Below are 21,954 nucleotides of genomic sequence, written 5' to 3' on the forward strand. Positions count from 1 at the left end.
CGGGAGGGAGGGGGGGGAGGAACGGGGGGGCTGTGAGGGAGGGTGAAGGAGATAAGAGGGGGAAATAGTCAGAAACCCAAGAAAGGACGGCACCATGGCGGGATAGTAGGCGGAAACCTTTCTCCCCAAATATGGGAAGGAAGGGAAGGGCGAGCAGGGGCAGAGCTCAACCCCAGGAGAATGTCGATTTGAGATGGAGGGGAGGTAAATCGACTACCCTAGTAAAGGGGAAAGAGAGAACTAGGGCCCCACTGGGATGGAAAACGGGAGAGAAGGGGTGGGGGGGGAAGGGAAGGGGAGGGAGGTGGGGGGGGGAAGGGAAGGGGAGGGAGGTGGGGGGGGGAAGGGAAGGGAAGGGGAGGGAGGTGGGGGGGGGAAGGATGGAAGTAGGAAAAACAACGAGAAAGCATCTTGCCCATAAAAACAAAAACCTCTTGCACCTAAAGATGGATCATACTCTTGAGGAGACAACCCCAGGCAAATCTAGTAAATAAAAATGTGTAGTTAATTATCTATCATATAATGTATGAGGAATGAATTAACCCCTAAAGAGACAAAAATTTTAGGGGAAATTAAGTATCTAAAAGCAGATGTAATATTCCTGCAGGAGACCCATATTACACATGAATCAAACATCAGACTGTACTCCCATAACCACCCCACTTGGTTTTATGCAGACACATTTAAAAAAAAATCAAGTGGAATAGCTATTGGCCTCGCTAGAGGGACTAGATTTAACCTAGAAGACAGGTTGGCCGACCCGGAGGGTAGATATCTCTTCCTGAAGGGGACGTTAAATGGAGAAGAGGTCACATTAGTTAACATCTATGGCCCTAACAAAGGACAAATAGCTTTCCTGGGGAAGATCCTAGGGAAACTAACAAACTTTAAAAATGGAGGGGTGATCTTGGCCCGGGACCTCAATCTGAGCCTCGATCCAAAAATGGATAATACATCAAGACACCAAAGGCGCTCGAACCACCAGACTAAGGAAATGAGGACAAAATTATATCAGAACCAACTAGCAGACATTTGGAGAATACTCAATCCTAAAGAGAGGGATTATACTTATTATTCAAGTATACACAAGACCTATTCCAGAATAGACTACTTCCTTTATAGAACACCGATGGATCGAGAAAGTCTTAGAGGCAAAGGTTGGGATTAGGACCTGGTCAGATCACTCCCCCATCTCAGTAAAAATAAAAACGGGGAAAGAACCACCAAGAATGTTCACTTGGAAAATAAATGAGGAATTGATTAGAGACAAAAAATGGGGTAAGGAAATAGAAAAAGAACTGGAATTTTATTTTCAAATGAACGACACCGAGGAAACATCTAAAAATATTTTATATGGGAAGCACAAAAAGCATATATGAGGGGCATATTAATATCAAAAGGAGCACAAAGGGAAAAAAGATCGGAAAAAAAAGATAGATTAATGAGAGAGATGTATGAAATAGAACAAAAAAGAAAAAAAAATAACAACAACAACAAATAAAAGAACTAACCCCCCTGTTAGAAAGGAAAAAAGGGGATCTAAAAGAAATGTTAGAACATGAAATTAGACAAGAATATAATAAAGTAGCGAGGGAGAAATATGTGGAGGGTAACAAGATAGGAAAAAACCTGGCAAGAATACTTAAAAAAAAAAAAAAAAAAAAAAAAATCAATAAATTTCATAGACAGAATCAGAAATAAAGAAGGGGACTTGGTTCATTCAACCACTGAAATTGCAGGGGAATTCCAAAAATACTATGGTAATTTATACGCAGTAGGGGGGGTGGGCAAACAAGAAGATAGCCCGGAAAGAGAGAAGATTAAAAATTACTTGGAAAAAGCAAGAATGAAAAAAATAGAGAAGGAAAAAATAACACTCCTTGAGGCTCCAATTACGGAACAAGAAATAGAAAAAGCAATAAGAGACACTCCAGTAGGTAAAAGCCCAGGACCTGATGGCTTCACCATCAGTTATTATAAACAATATAAAGACCTTTTAATCCCTAGGTTAAGGGGTTAAATGAATGGTCTGGGCTCCCAATTTGACATGAGTAGAGAGGCACTCCTAGCTTCCATTATAGTTATCTTAAAAGAAGAGAAAGATCCAACGCTGTGCTCAAATTATAGGCCGATTTCTCTCTTGAATGCCGATACCAAGTTGTTTACGAAAATACTAGCAACCAGGATCAAAGGGCTACTGGTGGACTGGATACACGACGACCAGACGGGCTTCCTACCGGGCAGACAGGGAAAAGACAATGGGATTAGAACAATCCTATTGATAGACCAAATGTTAAGAAACAGAGACCCAAGTTTGATACTGTCGATTGATGCTGATAAAGCATTCGACCGGGTCAACTGGGAGTTCATGCTGAGAACTCTAGAGGAAATGGGCATTGGTCCTAGAATGAAGGCATGGATAGGCACATTGTACAGTCGACCATCAGCAAAAATAAAAATAAACGGGAAAATGTCTGAATCGTTCGACATGTACAATGGAACGAGACAGGGGTGTCTCCTGTCACCATTGTTATTTGTGATAACACTGGAACCCCTGTTGGCAACAATAAGAGAATGCCCGGATATTAAAGGGGTGGAAGTTGGGGGAGTAGAGCATAAGGTTGCGGCTTTTGCCAACGACCTGTTACTCTGTCTCCAACCCGAGGATTTCCCTGCCAAACATAATTAAAATCTTTAAGCAATATGGAGAGCTATCAAATTTAAAAATTAATCAAACAAAGTCAGAAATAGTATCAAAATGAGCATTCGAGAGAAATGGGCTAAAAACGGAATTTCCTTTTATTTGGAGAAACGATGAGTTAAAATACTTGGGAATTTAAATTAACACCAACACCAGAACAACTATATACAGCTAATTTCATTCCACTACTGAATGAAATAAAAGCAGAAATAAACAGACTAATCCCAAGAGCTATATCATGGATGGGTAGAATAAACGGAATAAAAATGACGATCCTCCCAAAAATCTCATACAAGCTCCAAATGATACCAATCCAGATTCCAGAAGCATTTTTTAAGACACTAAAAGCACTAATAACTAAGTTTGTTTGGAAACACAAAAAACCCTGGATAAAATACACAACACTAAGTAGAAACAAAATTGAGGGGGGACTGGCACTACCAGACATTAAAAAATATTATCAAGCTTCAATTCTCACACGGGTGATGGAATGGGGGAAAAAAGAAAGTAGGAAAAAATGGGTTAAAATGGAAGACACTATAAGTGGTACTAAACTAGGTAAAATTATGTGGATCCCACCAAAATATAGAGAATTGAAAAAGGACACACACATTATTACACGACAAGCACTAAAAATGTGGGATTTAATATATAATAGAGGAAACTGGGAGTATAACTCACCATTAATACCACTACAGGACACAATTTTTTGCACCAGGAGAAGGAAAAGAACATGGGAACTGGTTAGGAGACGGAGATATAAGATTAAAAGACATAATGGAGAAGGGAAAAATACATACTCTACCTGAGCTTAAAATAAAGAAAATTAATTGGAACTTGGACGAGTGGAGGTATCGTCAACTTAGACACTTTGTAGCATCCCTCCCCCAACCAATAAGAGAAATAAATGATCTCAACTCATTCGAACAAATATGCACATCCGAAAAAAATAAGAATAACATCTCAAATATTTACAAAATTCTGAATAGGGTTGAGCAGCAGGTGGGCTCCCCAATGTTGGAGAAATGGGAGAGTGAACTAGGGGTTCAAAGGGTGGGACTCCAGTGGGACAAATGCATTAGGTTGGCCCATAATTCCGCGATAGATATCAGTACGGCGGAAATGAATTATAAATTGCTCTCCAGATGGTATAAAACCCCAGATAAAGTGGGGAGATACCATCTGGAGACTTCAAAACTCTGCTGGAGAGGTTTTCAGGAAATGGGAACAATGGCACACATTTGGTGGGATTGCCCAAAAATAAAGATATATTGGAAGGAGGTTCTTTCATTAATTAAAAGAATTACCAATATAGAGGTTAAAGAAGATCCATGGATATGTCTTTTTCACGGGACGACAATGTCGTTTAAACATTATAAAAAAAACCTTAATCTCCCCCCTGCTAAATTAAGCGAAAAGCTTAATTCTACTAAATTGGAAGAAAACGGAAGCTCCTTCATATAAAGATTGGATCTTACGGGTGGAGAAAACAAGAAAACTAGAACTATTGAGACCCTGGGGAGAACAGGATCAAGAGTATGAAAACAGAGTAGAGATTTGGGAGGTATGGCAAGACTATAAAAAGGAGAATTAAGGGCTTATTAATCGTCTTCTGAAAGCGGGGGGGAGGGGGGTAGGGGAGGGGAAAAATTAAGATTGGTATATGCACATAGTTATATTACCCCAATTAAGGGCGGGATGGTATTAATGTATTAATAAATTTTGTATGTTGAAAATCTTTAATAAAGAAAAAAAAAAAAAAAAGAATCGCGCCCCTAGGGACACATTTAACCCCTTGATCACCTATACTGTTAACCCCTTCCCTGCCAGTGTTCTTTTTACAGTAACAGTGCATATTTTTAGCACTGATTACTGTAGTAATGTCACTGGTACCCCCAAAAGTTTTAAAAATGTCAGTTAGGAGTCCGATCTGTCCGCCGCAATGTCGCAGTCCCGTAAAAAGTTGCAGATCGCCGCTATTACTAGTAAAAAAAAAAAAATGACATAAATCTTTCCCGTAGTTAGTAAACGCAATAACTTTTGCGCAAACCAATCAAAATATGCTTATTGCGATTTTTTTTTTTTTTTTTACCAAAAATATGTAGCAGAAAACAAATTGGCCTAAAATGATAAATTTAGATTTTTAAATTTTTTTGAGAATTTCATATAAAAGAATGTGAACAATATTGGTATTTTTTCAAAATTGTCTCTCTTTTTTTGTTTGTAGCGCAAAAAATAAAAATCGCACAGGTGATCAAATACCACCAAAAGAAAGCTCTGTTTGTGGGAAAAAAAGGACGTCAATTTTGTTTGGGTACAGCGCCGCACGACCGTGCAATTGTCCGTTAAATTGACGCAGTGCCGAATCGCAAAATAGGGCCTGGTCATTGAGCAGCCAAATCCTCCGGGCTAAAGTGGTTAAAATCCAAATAGATAGCAACCATTACACTCAAACATAAGATGTATACATGCATGTAGGAAAAAAAAAAACAATCTCCTCCAGGACACTTCTATACTGCTGGATGGCGTGATGGCGTCCACAATGACCTGGCTTAAACTTTTAGAGGGAGAACTCTCTTCCTCAGAGCCAAAATCCCACAAAATGGGCGATTTTGGCTCTGAGGAAGAGGGTTCTTCCTCAAAAGCGTAAGCCAGGTCATTGTGGATGCCATCCAGCAGTATAGACGTGTCCTGGAGGTGATTGGTTTTTATTTCCTACATGCATGTATACATCTTATGTTTGCGAGTATAATGGTTGCTATCTTTTTGGATTTTAATAAACTTTTTTAGTGGTAATGCACAAGGTCAATACGCCCTTCTCTTGTTGTCTTTAGTATTTTTGGATACCCTTGGTCCTGAGGGGGGAGCAAGACCGCCTATTTTTGTGCCAATAAAACCTTTTAGATCACTCCCCTTCTTGCACACCACTTGAGCGCAGGAGAGATTCTGTTTTTGGAATCCCTTAACAATTGTTCCCTGTCCCTTCTGCTGCTATCTAGTGATGCAATTATTGGCTGCTGCATCAGTCCAGCATGCTACAGTCAATGAGATAGATTGCCTTGCAAAAATAGCCTAGAATATTGCAAGGATGTGTTATAACTGCATTCTTCTTCTGACCAGTAGGGGGAGCTCATAGTTTTCGAGTATGACTGGGAAAAGCAAGCTTATAATGTGCTGCATGTTTCTTCTGGCAACCTTGACATCTTACTGCTATAAAGAGAGAAAAAGGTTTATATTGTGGAAAACTTGCCAGTTCAAGTCAGTTTTTAATTGCTGTTTTGCAAAATCCCAATTAATTTACTAGTTGTGTGCAATTGTTAAAGGTCTGCAGATTGACCGGCTTCAGTAAACTTTAGGCTGCATTAAATGTCTTTCCAGCCTAAAAGTTAGCCTATGATTAGACTTCACATAAACCAGTAGGACACACGTTAGCATTTCTGAATTACATTTGTAATTTGAGTAAAAGTACTTCACATACCATAGTTGATCATGTTAAGTTTTAGGTTTGTGTGAGCATTTTACAGAAGTTTTGTATTGTTTCTTATGGTCTTCATAATCAAATACTTTTTGGTTAAAGCAGCTGGTCCTACAAAGGGAGAAGATTGTCTGACGAGTGGTGTTAGTGGGTATAAAAAGACAAATGTAATGTAACACACAAGCTGTCCCATTTGTCCTCTGACAAAAAATGATAATGTAAACAGACACAGTAATGTGTGTTTTTGGCCCATGGTGTCATTGAATCAAGATGAGCCATTATAGTTTTCTTATTTGTTTTTGTCATATTCATTCAATTTTTAAATGGTACAAGTACACAGCAAATGTTTGGCTAGTCTGCAGTCTTAAGATCTGATCTGACAATAGCATAGCTGTGTAGGTGTGTTGTACGTAGAAGCAGTAAAATTGTGAACTTGGTATTTTTTTTTTTTTTTTACAGTAACATACAGTAATTGCTTGACTCATCTTGCTGCTGTGTAGTTTACTTATTGATTTTAACTTGTCTCTGTTGCCCAAGAGGCCTTTAGTAAGTTACATTTCATCCCTGTATGGTAAGCTCAGAACAGGATAATTTTACAGGTCAGTGCTTCTTGAGAGCAAGACCTCATCCAGTGTTTGTACTTGAGGTTTTAGGATAACATCTTAACTATTGGTTACTTAAAGAGATCTATCACCAGCCTAAAAATTTGCCAGTAAAAGTCAGGTTTTTTAAATGCTTTTTTGCAGTGTTTTTCCTTTTTATATAACATTTATTTTTAAGAAGCATGTTTTTTGCATACTATAAAATGTGGCTAGTCTAGGAGGGCGAGTTTCATGTCATAGCCATCTACTCTATTGGAGTGTCTAATTACTGTCTTTGGTAACCCAGCATCACCGGCTCTTCCCTCACCTTCCTATAGAAAGTTTTGTATAGCTGCTGGTTGAGGAGCAATGGGGAAAATACTGTAAAGTGTCACTGGAGTGACAGCGCTGCTGCCATCACCCTCACGATGGTGGTGTCCAGCAGCATTCTCAAGGCTTTTGGATATGCACACAAGGAAGAATTTTATAGGTCAATAAGATGCGTAAAACATGTTAAGTCCGTAACTAATCTTATGTAAAGATTTCTGCCAAATTGATTGGTCTGGTGACAGGGTTTCTTTAAGTTTTTTTTTTTTTGTCTGTCAGAGTTGGATGCTGTCCACTGGGGGAGAGGTACTTGTAACTGGCAAATGTTATCAACAGATAAGATTACATGATTTTGTTTTTCTTTCGGTAGAATACAGCTTCAGTGGCTTTTTAGCATAGTCTGCGACTGTTACAGTAATAGTAAAGTCTTGGTTTTTTTTTTTCCCCCGATAAAATAACAAACATGTTAAACTTGCCTGCACTGTGTATTGTTTTGCGCAGGGCAACCAGAATCCCCCTCTTCTTGGGTCCCTGGCTGAAGCTCCTGGCCCCTCCCTCCTGTTGATCGCCCCCACAGCAAGCAGCTTGCTATGGGTGGCATCCGAGCCGAGCCGCAGCTCTGTGTCCATTCAGACACAGAGCTACAGTTCTGCCCCACCCTCTGTCTGTCTGTCTGTCTGTGTCTCTCTCTCTCTCTCTCTCTCCTTATTGACTGACTGAGTTTGTTTGACAGCAGCGGGAGCAATTGGCATTTGTGGACATCGCTGGATCAAGAGGGGGCTCAGGTAAGCATTGGGGGGGGGGGGGGGTTAAGGGGGGCTGCTGCACACAGAAGGCTTTTATCATAATGCATAGAATACATTAAGATAGCAAAACCTTCTGACTTTACAACCACTTTATTTAGCAATGCCTTGTAGGACCTCTGCAGAGCAATAAGTATCAATTGCCCTGCATATACTCCCTACTTCACTACTTAGTTTGGGATGTGGGAGAAATATCTTCAACTGCCGGGTATGGGAAGCATGTTGACTCTCTATCCTTTCTCCAACAATGCACTGCTGGATGCTCCTGCAGCCCTTTGGTACTAACTCTGCTACTTTGGGTTGCAGCTAGTCCTTAATCCTGTGTAAGCTTAAAATCAGACGGACTTGGAGTTCAAGGAGTTGACATATAGGTGAACCTTTTGGTGCCCTGTGTGGACAAAAGTTACCTATAATGCCAATTTATGAAAAGACATAGGGCAGCCGGTTAACATGATATAGGAGAAAAGGTATATTGGATCCGGCATAATTTAGTCTTTTGTAATATAAAGTAATATTATTAAGAACAATTCGTTCATTTTTCTAATTTCACATATTCCCCTGTATAATGGAGTTTACTTTTTGTATTTGTTTTTTTTTTCCAGACATCTGAACAAGAAACAAAAGGCCTACCAAGCAAAAAAGGAATCGTACAATCAATAGTAGGCCAGGGTTATCATCGTAAGATAATCTTGGCCTCTCAGTCTGTTCAGAATCTCCTTTACAAGTAAGACTTTCTTTTATGTGTAAAATAATAGAAGGGCCACACATACAGTATCTCACAAAAGTGAGTACACCCCTCACATTTTTGTAAATATTTTATTATATCTTTTCATGTGACAACACTGAAGAAATTACACTCTGCTACAATATATAGTGGTGAGTGTACAGCTTGTATAACAGTGTAAATTTGCTGTACCCTCAAGATAACTCAAAACACAGCCATTAATGTCTAAACCGCTGGCAACAAAAGTGAGTACACCCCAAGTGGAAATATCCAAATTAGGGCCAAAGTGTCAATATTTTTTCTGGCCACCATTATTTTCCAGCACTGCCTTAACTCTCTTGGGCATGGAGTTCACCGGAGCTTCACAGGTTGCCACTGGAGTCCTCTTCCACTCCTCCACAATGACATCACAAAGCTGGTGGATGTTAGAGACCTTGCGCTCCTCCACCTTCCATTTGGGGATGCCCCACAGATGCTCAATAGGGTTTAGGTCTGGAGACATGCTTAGCCAGTCAGTCACCTTTACCCTCAGCTTCTTTAGCAAGGCAGTGGTCATTTTGGAGGTGTGTTTGGGGTCATTATCATGTTGGAATACTGCCCTGCGGCCCAGTCTCCGAAGGGAGGGGGATCATGCGCTGCTTCAGTATGTCACAGTACATGTTGGCATTAATGGTTCCCTCAATGAACTATAGCTCCCCAGTGCCGGCAGCACTCATGCATCCCCAGGCCATGACACTCCCACCACCATGCTTGATTGGCAAGACACACTTGTCTTTGTACTCCTCACCTGGTTGCCTCCACACACATTTCACACCATCTGAACCAAATAAGTTTATCTTGGTCTCATCTGACCACAGGACTTGGCTCCAGTAATCCCTGTCCTTAGTCTGCTTGTCTTCAGCAAACTGTTTTCGGGCTTTCTTGTTCATCATCTTTAGAAGAGGCTTCCTTCTGGGACGACAGCCATGCAGACCAATTTGATGCAGTGTGCGGCGTATGGTCTGAGCACTGACAGGCTGACCCCCCACCCCTTCAACCTCTGCAGCAATGCTGGCAGCACTCGTACGTCTATTTCCCAAAGACAACCTCTAGATATGAGGCTGAGCACATGCAACCAACTTCTTTTGTCAACCATGGCAAAGCCTGTTCAGAGTGGAACCTGTCCTGTTAAACCCCTGTATGGTCTTGGCAGACATCAGTTTTGCAGATTTGCAAGGCTACCACCTGGTCTTCTGTTCATATTTTTTTCAAAGTTTTAGCGGATGGATGTTTAGGCCTCTGCTTATCTGAGCTTTGGCTGCAATGTGTTTCAAGCCATCAGCTGAGTGTTTATGGCCTGTTGACCCTTCCTTCTTCTTTTTGCTTTTGTTGCTGTCCACCCCTCAGTTTATTGCTTGGGGACATCCTAAGGTCTATGACTTCCTGTCCTGTACTCTGATTAACATAATGGTCATTTTGACTTGCCTGAAAACTCCATATCTTGAAGTACAGTATAGGACACAGGTCCCCCTGTCTCTCCTTATTGCTTGCTACAAAACTGAGGTCCCACGAAGTTGGGAGGGGGGCAATATTCAATCACCAGTAAGTAGTGGTGTATAACCCATGGTCTCTGACGTCCTGTCCTGTTCTGTACTGTATTCCAAGATATGGGATTTACTGGTATGTCAAAGTTCCCGTGTTTATCAGCCAATCCGCTCCTCTCCCGGGCATGCAGGAGGAAAAAGCATAGGGAATAGGTTATCATTGTGTTCTTGCTTCCTTGTCCATTTGTATTATAACAGGCTATTGTGAGTCATCCTTTTTTAAGTGGTCTGCAAAAAGATTCAGAAACTAGCTGTGCAATTTGAAATGACTGTCCGAATTACAAGACTGCCTTACCAAAATACGTTTTTGGCCCCATAATTGTTTTCCTGCATATGTATTTTAACAGCATTATGTAACTTTTTATCTTTAAAACATAAGTCCTTGTATCTTTTTTTTTTTTTTCAGTGAATTTTTCTGCTTTACATGTAACTTTGGAATTCTTTTTTTTTTTTTTTTTTTTTTTTTTTTACTGCATTACATGCTTGTCCTGTTTTTCATGATCGTATAATATACAGACATGTAACTGCTGGAGGGCACATCTGTTTGTGCAAGTGTGTATGCATTTCTTGCATTCATTTTTTTTTTTAAGAATGTTTTGCCATTGTAAACTTTAGACAATTTGAATGTGTGGGTTTTTATGTACCAAGTTTCATGAACTATGGACAGTTTTTGTTGATATTAATTTTATTATTTGTGTTTAATTTAGCGATGGGGAATCATCTGCTATTCCAGTAGCCAGCATGGAGTTTGCTGCAATATGCTTAAGAAATGCATTACTCCTTTTACCAGAGGACCAACAGGAAGTTAAAGAAAATGGTGCAAAGAATAACAGTCAAACAGGCAACACCGATTCGGGTGGGGAAAGCAATGAAGGATGCAGGTAAATAAACCTTTCCAGCTCTGCAGACATGACCTACATAAGGAAACCTGTACTGAGAGATGTGTATAGCCTGCCATTGTTAATTTCCTGTAGAAAATGCTAGTTGCCTGGCTGTCTTGGTCTTCAATACTTTCTTGGTCACTGACTTGAAACAAATACAGTATGCAATTTAGGGAAATCAGGGTTTCTAATCTTCATACAATGTGTGACAGAAGTGAGGGCATGGGATGTTCATGACAACCAGGAAGCTAGCATTTTCAGCAGAAGAGGTTAGCAACTAATCTGCATTTTTTCTCATTAAATAATGATTCTAGGTTTCCAGCAACAGATTTCCTATTTAATACCAAAGTTGTATCATGCACTTTTTATAGATTGCTGTGGAAAGTTCATTAATCTATGGCAGCCAATTAAATTGCATTCACTGCATGGCTTTATGATTAATTTGATTTGGTTCCCAGGAGTTACACTAATATAATAAAACCAATTGTTTTTGTTTTCCGTTATTTATTACCCCCCACTCTGACACTTTAAGGTGGGGCTAAACCTTATGCTTTGCTAACAATTAAAGACTGACAGGATTACCTGAAAGCCCGATGGAAGATTCCCAGATGAATCTACCCTTTCCATTTCCTTTTCTTTCTTTCCCTCATCTCTTTCACCTCTTTTATTTTTGCTAACCTTGGTACTATGCCTCTTATTGCTTCTCCCTTTCCACTCTTTACCCAGACACACCTGGGTGTAGTGAAGGATGCAGGTTCCCCTATAAGGGAATGATGTAAAGCGTGTCTGATGATAGAGCCTTCCTTACTACACAACTTGGGTAGAATCTCGGTTGCCTCACAGGTCAACCTTTTCGAGGGTTTAATTTGGTAGGGTTGTGTACCTGTGATCCCACTGCTTAGCACACATACATTATAGTGGGAGGTTGGCCGAATTTTGACCTCATACTACCCAGAAGGGTTGAATGTTCTACCAGTAGTTCATATTTTGTTACTGTCCTGGTTTTTATGGCAGGTTTAGTGTGTTGAGATCCTCATAGTAGACCTAACCTGTGTGTTATGGTCTTCAATAATCTCCATTGAACCCCACATTCGTTTTTTATTGTTACATACTCGAAGTATGCGATTCACTTCTTTTTAATTATTTCCTAAACAAATAATAAAAGCTATTGAAACAAAGATTGGCGAGGTATAAAAGGCACTAAACCCAGGTGCTATAAATAACTTTATGACAAAAATAGGTTATCTAAACTTAGGCAAGCCATAGACGAGTTGAAAGTACTGTCTATTGAAAAACAAAAATAGCTCATACGGTTGTGCCATCATTTGTTTATATTTTCTAAAAAAAAAAAAAAAAACTGCATGTTGGACCAGTCACGTTGCGATTATGGCTTGAAAATTGCGTGTCACACCTGTCACAGTAATGCCGTGAAAATTAACGATTGACGATCAACCCAAATTGTGTTAATTTTTCAACTCGTCTATGGCCTGCTATATGCTCTAAAAACACTCTCACACACACATGCGATTTAAAGTAGGCCACTTCTTAGGCAATCTCCTCTCCTGCTAGCTATGTTACTAAAGACAAACAGGCGAAGCGCCTCTAAGTGCAGTAAGTTTTTATTTCAATAGGCATAATGCCTATTGAAATAAAAAACTTACTGCACTTAGAGGCGCTTCGGCTGTTTGTCTTTTGCATCTTCCACAGAACCAACTTCCCTGTGCGGTGGAGCTGGCCCTTTGTTGCAGATTGAGATATATTTTCTAGCCACTTAAGACACATCTACCGTCGGGGCTTTTCACCTACCTGATGGACTTGACTATGCCCATATGTCATGTATTTTAAGGTATTTTGTTTAACCTTGTTTGATGTTTTCACCCTCTAGCCATCTTTACACCTATCACACTGACTTTACTACACCAGACCAGAGCGCAAGCTATTTACTAATTTCCCTGCTAGCTATGTTACTAGAATTGATTAGAGTGTATTTTGTCTCTTCTGAATTATGACCATTCACATGCATTAGAACATTGTAAAGCAAAGTAGTCTAAATGACATGAAGAGTATATCAGTGTTTTTTGGGAGTTCTTCAAAAACAATGAAACTTGCAAAGTCATTTATTTTATTTGTACTGGTAGCCTAGCTCTTAGTTTTGGTTAAAGCAACACACAGGATTAAAAGTGCATTTCATCCACAATTAAGATTTTGTCAAACCATATGTACAAATTCATTGCTTAAACAAAATAACTCAGTTTATCTTCATGGATATCAAGCCACAAGTTTACAGCTGAATTCCAGACAATATTATTTTAATAACTTTATAAGGGGTAGTAACTGCCTCCCGCTGCTGTGTAGAAATAGTTTTTTCTCTTACGTCCTCCGACATTCGCCACCCACTCACAAGTCTTCACCAATGGGTATTGACCTTTGCTCCGTAGGAGTAGCTAGGCAACAAGAATTGTTAATACAAAAGCTTTTAGCATAGACACACCCCTAGGGGCTGTCCCCTCAGTCAATACCTCCCTGCACCAGCATTCCCAACTCAGTTTAACTTTGCCTAGCTTAGGAGTAGCTGGCTTTCCTGTGCTGGGGCTCAGTCTCAGCCTTCTACCCTTTATTTGATTTTATTTCAAGTATTTTTCTCTTTTCCTTGCTAGCTGTTATTTTGTCAGCCTTAGTTTGGGGATCTTCTGATGAAGAATCATCATGCGGAGCTGGGTCTCGGACTGGTCGCCCTGGATCCCAGGGCTGAGAGCCAGATGGATCCCCAGCCTGCCATCGAGCGTTCAGCTTAGGTTTTACCCTGGCACATTGAACGACCCATCCCTGTTCGCTGCAGGGATGCTGCCTGTGAGGTGGCTACCTCACTGGACACCATGACTGTGGTCCACAAGCATCCTGGCTGCGGCACTCCCTGTCTGCCCTGATAGCGGTTTGTCGCTGGAGACGGCTCCCCACGCCATCTGGTACGGTAAGCACCTTCTGTGTGGGGACCTTCTGAATGGGTGTCAGTCTGTGGCTGTGTATTACCCTCCATGTCTGTGTAACTGCGGGCTCCCTGTCAGATCCCTGTGTGGCTGCACTGCCTGTGGGCTGCGAGGGGGGGGCCATCCTGCTCTGCTGTTTATTATGCTCTGGGTGCAGTTTGTGTGCAGACATGTGTGTGTGCGGCGGTCGCTGCGGCGATTCGCCATTTTATTTGCCTGTATACTGTGACCGGCCCTGTCCCTATGCAGCGCCGTGTTTTGGCGCCATTCGCCGCCATTTTGGCGGGCGGTACTCATCATGCACATGGCGGCGCCATTTTATTGTAGCCTTCTCCCTCGGCCGAGCGGCCATTTTGCTGGAGCCTTCCATAGGCTATATCAGTCAGCCAGCATTGCATCACTTCCTCTTTCTCTGGTAACAGCGATCGGTGGCAGCGGTCTGGTGTGCTCTCTCCAGGTTTTTACCTTCTTGTCCTGTCATTCCTTGCTCAGTATTGTCTATCCCTGCGGGGTCAGTGCATACAGCAGTGTGCGGTGGGCTGCGCTCGCCGTGGTATTAAAGGGCCAGTACCTTTATTACTTTTCTGTACTGGGGCATGGATTCTCAGGATAGCAAGTTTCCCCCCGCCCTGGTGGGGGACCAGGGGGCTGCTGCACCCCCCGAGGGGGCCGATCTGACCACTGTAGTGGCTTCCTTAGTGTCTCAGGTGCAGATGCTGCTGGCTGAACGATCCACAAAAAGGGCCAGGTTATCCATTTCCTCTGATTCAGAGGGCGATGTGGCTGGCGTGCCCTTCTCAGGGTCCCGCTCATCTTTGAACCTTGTGGGGTCTGAGGGGGAGCCTGAGGTGGAGGGGGTTGATGTTTCTCCCCCTGGCTCGCCTGAAGAGCTTGCACTCATGAATGAGCTGATTGCTTCCATAAAGGACACCTTGCACCTGGAGGATGAGCCTACTCCTCCTGCTAGGATGTCTTCCTTTGGGACGCAGAGGACTCGCAAATCAGCGCAGGTTTTTCCCTGCCCTGCTGAATTTCACCATACGGTTAATGAACAGTGGCGCAATTTAAAGAAGCCCTTTACTGTGCCAAATAAGTTTAAATTGCTTTATCCGTTTGCACCTGCCACCGACGAGCGTTGGTGTGTGGCGCCTCCGGTGGATCACGCGGTAGCCGTTTTGAACAAAGCTACTGCGGTGCCTTCTGAGGATACCCCGGTTTTCCGGGACCCTACGGACAGGAAAATAGAGTCTCTTGCCCGTCATGCCTATATGGTGGCTGGTTCTATGCTGAAGCCTATTTTTGCTTCCATTATGGCGGCACAGGCTGTTGCTGATTGGACCAAGATGCTCAGGCGCACCTTGGCGGCTGATTCCGCTTCACCTACCACGTTGGCTATGGTGGACCAGATCCATCAGGGTGTCATGTACTTGTGCGATGCGGACTTGAATTTAGCTCCCTTGGCTGCGCGCCTGTCCAGCATGGCGATACTGAATCGTCGTCTGATTTGGTCGGTCGACCAATCTTCTCGCAAGACGCTGGCGGATTTTCCCTACGCAGGGTCTCGCCTTTTTGGCGAGGCTTTGGATACCCTGATAAAAGGGGTTACGGGGGGCAAGAGTACTCTCCTGCCCCAGTCTTTCAAGCATAAGTCTTTCCGTGGAAAGCGGAATTCCTTGTCTAGGCCCTCTCAGGGGTCCTTTCGTGCCTTTCGGTCGCAGTCCAAGGGCAAGCCCTTCAAAGGCCAAGGCTCCCAGAAGAAGCCGTGGGCGGGGAAGCAGAAGTCCGGCCAGTCCGGTTCAACTTCCCATACCACTTCCGCCTGAAGGGGCGCCCTCACCCGTTTCTGGGGTGGGGGGATGTCTACGTGGTTTCCTACAACCTTGGCTGGCCCGCATTCGGGACAGATGGGTTCAGGAAATCGTTCGATCTGGTTACAAGATCGAATTTCTCTCTCGGCCGGCGGGCAGATTTTTTTCCCTCAAATCTTCTTCAGCTGTCTCCGAAGCGCTTGCAGGATTTGCACCTAGCGGTGTGGGACCTGCGGGCCCAGGGGGTGGTGGTCCCGGTGCCTCATTGGGACAGATTTTGGGGGTTTTACTCCAATCTGTTCACTGTGCCCAGAAAGGAGGGCAAAGTGCGTCCGATTCTGGACTTGAAAGCTCTGAACCGCTTTGTGCGGGTTCGCAAGTTTCGCATGGAATCCCTGCGCTCAGTGGTGGCTGCCCTGAGTCTGGGGGAATTCATGGCCTCCATCGATCTGAAGGATGCGTACCTACACATCCCCATTTTCGAGGGTCACCAGAGGTACCTTTGATTCTCCATTGCGGAGGATCACTACCAATTCATGGCGTTACCTTTCGGTCTCGCTTCGGCTCCGCAGGTTTTTACCAAAGTGCTGGCGCCGGTTCTGGCCCTGTTGCGTGCACAGGGCATTGCTGTCTTGGGGTATCTGGACGGTATCCTGATACAGTCAAACGCCAGTCAGAGCCTGGTGACCGACCTGTCCACCACGATGCGGACTCTGCAGGAGTTCGGTTGGACCATAAACATTCCGAAGTCGACTCTGTGTCCTTCGGTTCGCCTTCCCTACCTGGGAATGATTCTGGACTCTGTCCAAGCGAAGGTCTTCCTGCCGGAGGACAAGCTTCGGACTCTTCAGGACGAGGTCAGGTCTCTCAGGGACTACCGGCACTCGTCTCTCCGGACATGCATGAGATGTCTAGGTTTAATGGTCTCGTCTTTTGAGGCGATTCCTTTTGCCCAGTTTCACACGCGGGGTCTCCAAGCGGAGATTCTGGCCAAGTGGGACGGGCGGCCGCAATCCTTGGATCTGCGGATCTCGTTGAGCCACGACACCAGAAGGGATCTTCTGTGGTGGCTCCAGTCCCCGGCGGTGTCGGGGGGCAAGTCTTTTCGTCCATTAATATGGACGGTACTCACCACGGATGCCAGCCTGTCGGGCTGGGGTGGTGTTCTGGGCGTTCTGTCCGCCCAAGGAACTTGGTCGGAGGAGGAGTGCTCCCTTCCGATCAACATTCTGGAATTGAGAGCGATAAAGCTTTGCCTTCTGAGATGGACGGAGAGGCTTCGGGGCCGTCCAGTTCGGGTTCAGACGGACAATGCCACCGCGGTGGCCTACATCAACCACCAAGGGGGCACCAGGAGTGCCCGAGCGGCTCGGGAAGTAGCCGACATTCTGTCTTGGGCCGAGACGCACGTCCCGGCGATAACGGCAGTTCACATTCCGGGGGTGGAGAACTGGCAGGCGGATTATCTGAGTCGCCAGACCCTGGACCAGGGAGAATGGTCCCTTCACCCGGATGTCTTCCAGATGTTGTGCGCGAAGTGGGGTTCCCCGGATGTGGACCTGTTCGCGTCTCGTCTGAACAACAAGGTGGAAAGGTTCGTGGCACGGACGCGCGATACTCGGGCAGACACCTCAGACGCGTTAGTGGCGCCCTGGCATCAGTATCGTCTGATGTATGCCTTTCCACCGATTCAGCTGCTGTCCAGGCTTCTTCGCAGGTTAGCCTCGGAACCGCACACGGTGATTCTGGTGGCACCGGACTGGCCTCGCCGGTCTTGGTACGCAGACCTCGTAAATCTGGCGGTCGACGCTCCGTGGCGTCTGCCACTTCGAGAAGATCTCCTGTCTCAAGGACCGATATTCCATCCTGCTTTACAGTCGCTGGCTTTAACGGCCTGGCTGTTGAAAGCCAGGTCCTGAAGGATAGGGGTCTCTCCCCTGAGGTCATTCCCACTTTGATCAAGGCTAGAAAAGCCTCGGGGAAGATTTACTACCGTAGTTGGAAAGGGTATTTTGCCTGGTGTGAGTCCAGGGGGTATTCCCCTCGCTCATACTCGGTGTCGAGAGTGTTGGCTTTCCTTCAAACGGGCGTGGACTAGCGTTTGGCGTTGGCCACGATTAAGGGTCAGATTTCTGCGCTGGCCGTTCTCTTTCAACGCCCTGTGGAGTCTAATTCATTGGTTAGCACCTTTGTTCAGGGGGTGCGACATTTGGCCCCTCCTAGGAGGGACCCTTTACCTCCATGGGACTTGAACTTGGTTCTGTCCGTGTTGCAACAGGCTCCCTTTGAAAAGATCAGGGAGATCTCGTTGTCTCTGTTGTCCAAGAAGGTTGCCTTTTTGCTGGCAATCACTTCGGCTCGCAGGGTGTCGGAGCTGGCGGCTTTGTCCTGCAATTCTCCATACCTGGTGGTCCACAAGGATAAGGTGGTCCTGCGGCCTAACCCATCTTTTCTTCCGAAAAGGATCTCGGAATTTCACCTGAATGAAGACATTGTCTTGACTTCGCTCTGCGCGAAGCCTAAGCATCCGAAGGAGGTTGCCTTACATTCCTTGGATGTTGTCCGGGCGATCAAGGTTTACCTGTCGTCCACTAAATCTTTTCGCAAGTCGGATTCCCTCTTTGTCCTTCCTGAGGGACCTCGGAAGGGCATGGCGGCGTCGGCTGCGACCATCGCCAGATGGATCAGACAGATCATTGAACAAGCCTATGCCTTGGAGGGGAAGGTTCCTCCCTTCCCTGTGAAGGCGCACTCTACCAGGTCTTTGAGTACGTCTTGGGCTTACCGTCATCAGGCTTCTGTGGCCCAGGTGTGTAAGGCGGCGACTTGGTCGTCCGTTCACACCTTCTCAAAGTTCTATAAGGTGGATGTTCAGGCATCGGCTGATGCCTCCTTTGGCCGTAAAGTTCTCAGTGCGGCAGTTTCCTAGGGACCCTTGTTTTTGTGGGCCCTTGATTGTTGGGGTGTTTTACCCCTGGGTTACTTGTTTTCCTGGGTTGTTGCTCCTGTTGAGCACGTTTTTTCCTGTTTCCCGGTTGGTTCTCTTACTGTGGTAAGGTTCCTTTCTCTGATGTGGGTACTGCGTTGCCTTTCTACGGTTGCGTCTCCCACCACTCATGTCTACACTGCTTTGGGACATCCCATTGGTGAAGACTTGTGAGTGGGCGGCGACTGTCGGAGGACTCAGAGAAAGGAATTTTACGGTAAGATTTTACAAAAATTCCGTTTTTTTTCTCATCCATTGATGGACACAGGAATTCAAATACTGTTGTGTTATACTGTCGACTACAGTAGAGATGGACACTGGCAAACAAAAACAAATGTAGGTCAGGCCCATTTATTTATTTATTTATTTTTATTTTCTAGTGTCAAAGGAGGATGGACATCTTTTTTTCAGCTCTGCTGAAAAATGTCTGGTCTTTGCTAGCCTTTTTTCTTTAATTTATTTTTTTGGTATTCTTTCACTGACTTCAGTCAAGATTTTACTCTACATTGCTGCTTGACCTGGTCTCTATATGCAGCTGTCTAGATCAGCCTTTTTATTAAGGCAGGGCTATCTGGGAATGTGACTTTAGGGCACTGAGTATCCCTTATGTCGCTTTCTATACTTTCAGTTACTGGCAAAAGTCATCCAAAGAGTGCTTTGCAGGTATGGAGCTGTGGAACGGTCTCAGGACTTGCACTGTCTCTGAAAACCCACTGTGTTGAGTAAGTGAATACGTAAGTGAACCAGGCTGAAGCATTGAGAGCTACCTCACTATTTGCATTGCTGGGAGCCTTTCAAATTTGTTATTAAAGCCAATTTAGCACGGTACGGGTTAACAGTGAGGACGTGAATGCTGACATCATCCAGTGAGTGGAGTGTCGCACATGCACCCCATACTCTTTTTCTCCCCATTCAACATAGCAGAAGCATTGTTTCGCTGCTGCTACTGATCAGAATAAAAATCCTGCCTTTACAACCACTTTAATGGAGCATTGTCTATTTAGTCCTACACTTGATTCTATCGTCAAGGCTATCCCTAGAGCCCAGAATGTACTCCTGCCTCCATGTAGGATGTCTAGCGACAAGTTGAGACCCATCCTTCTCCTTCAGCCTTCTACACCTGCAGTAGGTGCCCCCCTGCTTTTAGAGCTTGACTATTAGGCAGAACATGAGGCTCAAATACAGAGACCGACTAAAGCCTCTTAAAAACCTTTTGCATGAAGATGTGTTCCCACTTCTACAAATTGGCAACTAAATGTGAACCCTGACGAGTCCTTGGGCAGTTTACATCTCAGACTTCCTGGTGCAAGAAACCCTTTTAGGCTCACAGGCTATTGCCTTGCCCCTGGACCCTCTTCAGCTGCTGCTTCTTATCTTCTCTGTGATACTTCACAGATTGACGCTCATTTTGTAGTCTCCTTGAGTTCCTCTCCCACCCTTGCTTCAGCCTATGGGTCAGTCTAGTCTCTGCAGCTGTGCCCATGTGAGCCACCAATCTATCCCTCATGGGACATGAAAGGCCCTTCATTGTACTTCTTAGCCAGGCCTGGCCCAATACATTGTGCTGCCTGGGTCCAAGAATGAAATGCTGCCCCCATCCCCAAAAAAAAGTCACGCCCAACAAAAGGCCCCCACATCCATTATTTTATATAAATATAAAATTTTGAAAATATGGATACTGTTATCTTCCATAACTTACAACCGGACCAGTCCACCAGCCACTGTCTGTACTCAGTTTTCCTGTCACTCCTTTGTCTCCTGCGCCCACTGCCCTACGTGAGATAGAGTGCGCTAAAGTCTGATGTCATTGCGCACACCCTGATCACGTGAGGGACATTCCCTGGAGGGAGACACTGCACCGCCTCATACTCATCAGTTTGCACTACGAGCAGCAGTATGAGATGGGGAAATGCAGCCCGTAACATGCCGCAAACTGATGACACACAAAACTGCTGGAAAAAAAAATCTTGGGAGTCAATTTTCCACCCCTCTCCAAGTTCTGCCTGGGTCCAATGGACCCAGCGGGACCCATGGTAGGACCAGACCTGCTCTCCACCCCCCTCCTCTCCAGAGGGTTTTCACTGACCTACTAGATTGACTGGAACCAGCTCTGCCCACTCAGTTGACATCCTGTGTCGAGTCAGCTGGTGGATCTTTGTAATTGGCATCTTCCCAAAGAGCCTAACGTTTGCAAGATCTGGCTAGTCCTAACTTTGTCAGGTTTCAGAGTTGATAATGGTCTGTCACCTTTTGATGAGACTAACCAGCTTAGTTTTCCCGATACAAAGGTCCACAGCTTGCTTTGCTCATTGGAGAATTGCCATCCCTGGTGTCTTTTGCTTTCAAAATAGGTGCCTTGGGCAGGTCTCCTGCTTCAGGTTCTAGTGAACACCATCTAGGTGCTGCTGTGCCTTCATTCGAAAGGAGGATTTGGAGTCCTTCCTGTGACAGTGGAGGTAGTCTGGTCCCGTCGCTGGATGATGCAGAGACCTAACCTTGCATGATTTGACCTATGGACAGTTCTTTGAAATCTGGTTCCTTTCACCTGGTGGTGATCGCTCCTGGAGAGGGAAAAAAGTTTTAGTAACCTACAGTAGGTGCACCACCAATTGTGTGTGGCAGGCAGAGATTGTCATTGGAGGCCCCTGTGCCTCCCTGGATTGTCAGCGGGTGAAACACTAGTTTTCTGCCATAGGTATCATTGACGGGAACAGACTTTAGACTGGTCTTTCTGGGGATAGGTACTCCTTAGGCAGGTTCCACTGCCTCTTGAGTAAAAATCTCTGGATGTTTTCCCCTGCTATGTCCCTAATCAGGTGAACACGCCAAGTCAGGGGTCTCAAACTGGCAGCCCTCCAGCTGTTGCGGAACAACAAGTCCCATCATGCCTCTGCCTATGGGAGTCATGCTTGTGACTGTCAGCCTTGCAATGTCTCATGGGAATTGTTGTTCTGCAACAGCTGGAGGACCATCATTTTAAGACCCCCTGATCTAAGTGGTACTACTATGATTCCCGTTCGTTGTTGCATGGCAGCTGATTCTTGATGGATCTGGGATATGAAAAGCTTTCCTAGGCCTATAGCATGAGGTCAGGGAAA

At 44.5% G+C, this 21,954-nt stretch overlaps 1 protein-coding gene across 2 annotated transcripts in view; it reads left to right on the top strand.

Moving 5' to 3' along the window:
• CNOT10 (CCR4-NOT transcription complex subunit 10) overlaps positions 1 to 21,954 on the top strand; it is a 233,424-nt gene that overhangs the window by 70,889 nt on the left and 140,581 nt on the right. For both annotated transcript variants that reach the window (XM_082259468.1, XM_082259469.1), the window contains 2 exons: positions 8,490 to 8,611; positions 10,902 to 11,075. In XM_082259468.1, coding sequence (XP_082115594.1) covers positions 8,490 to 8,611; positions 10,902 to 11,075 — 296 coding nt within the window. The remainder of the gene's footprint in view (positions 1 to 8,489; positions 8,612 to 10,901; positions 11,076 to 21,954) is intronic.

Source organism: Pelophylax lessonae, assembly GCF_965119305.1.
Source record: "Pelophylax lessonae genome assembly, chromosome: 5".
NCBI classification, from domain to species: Eukaryota; Metazoa; Chordata; class Amphibia; order Anura; family Ranidae; genus Pelophylax; species Pelophylax lessonae.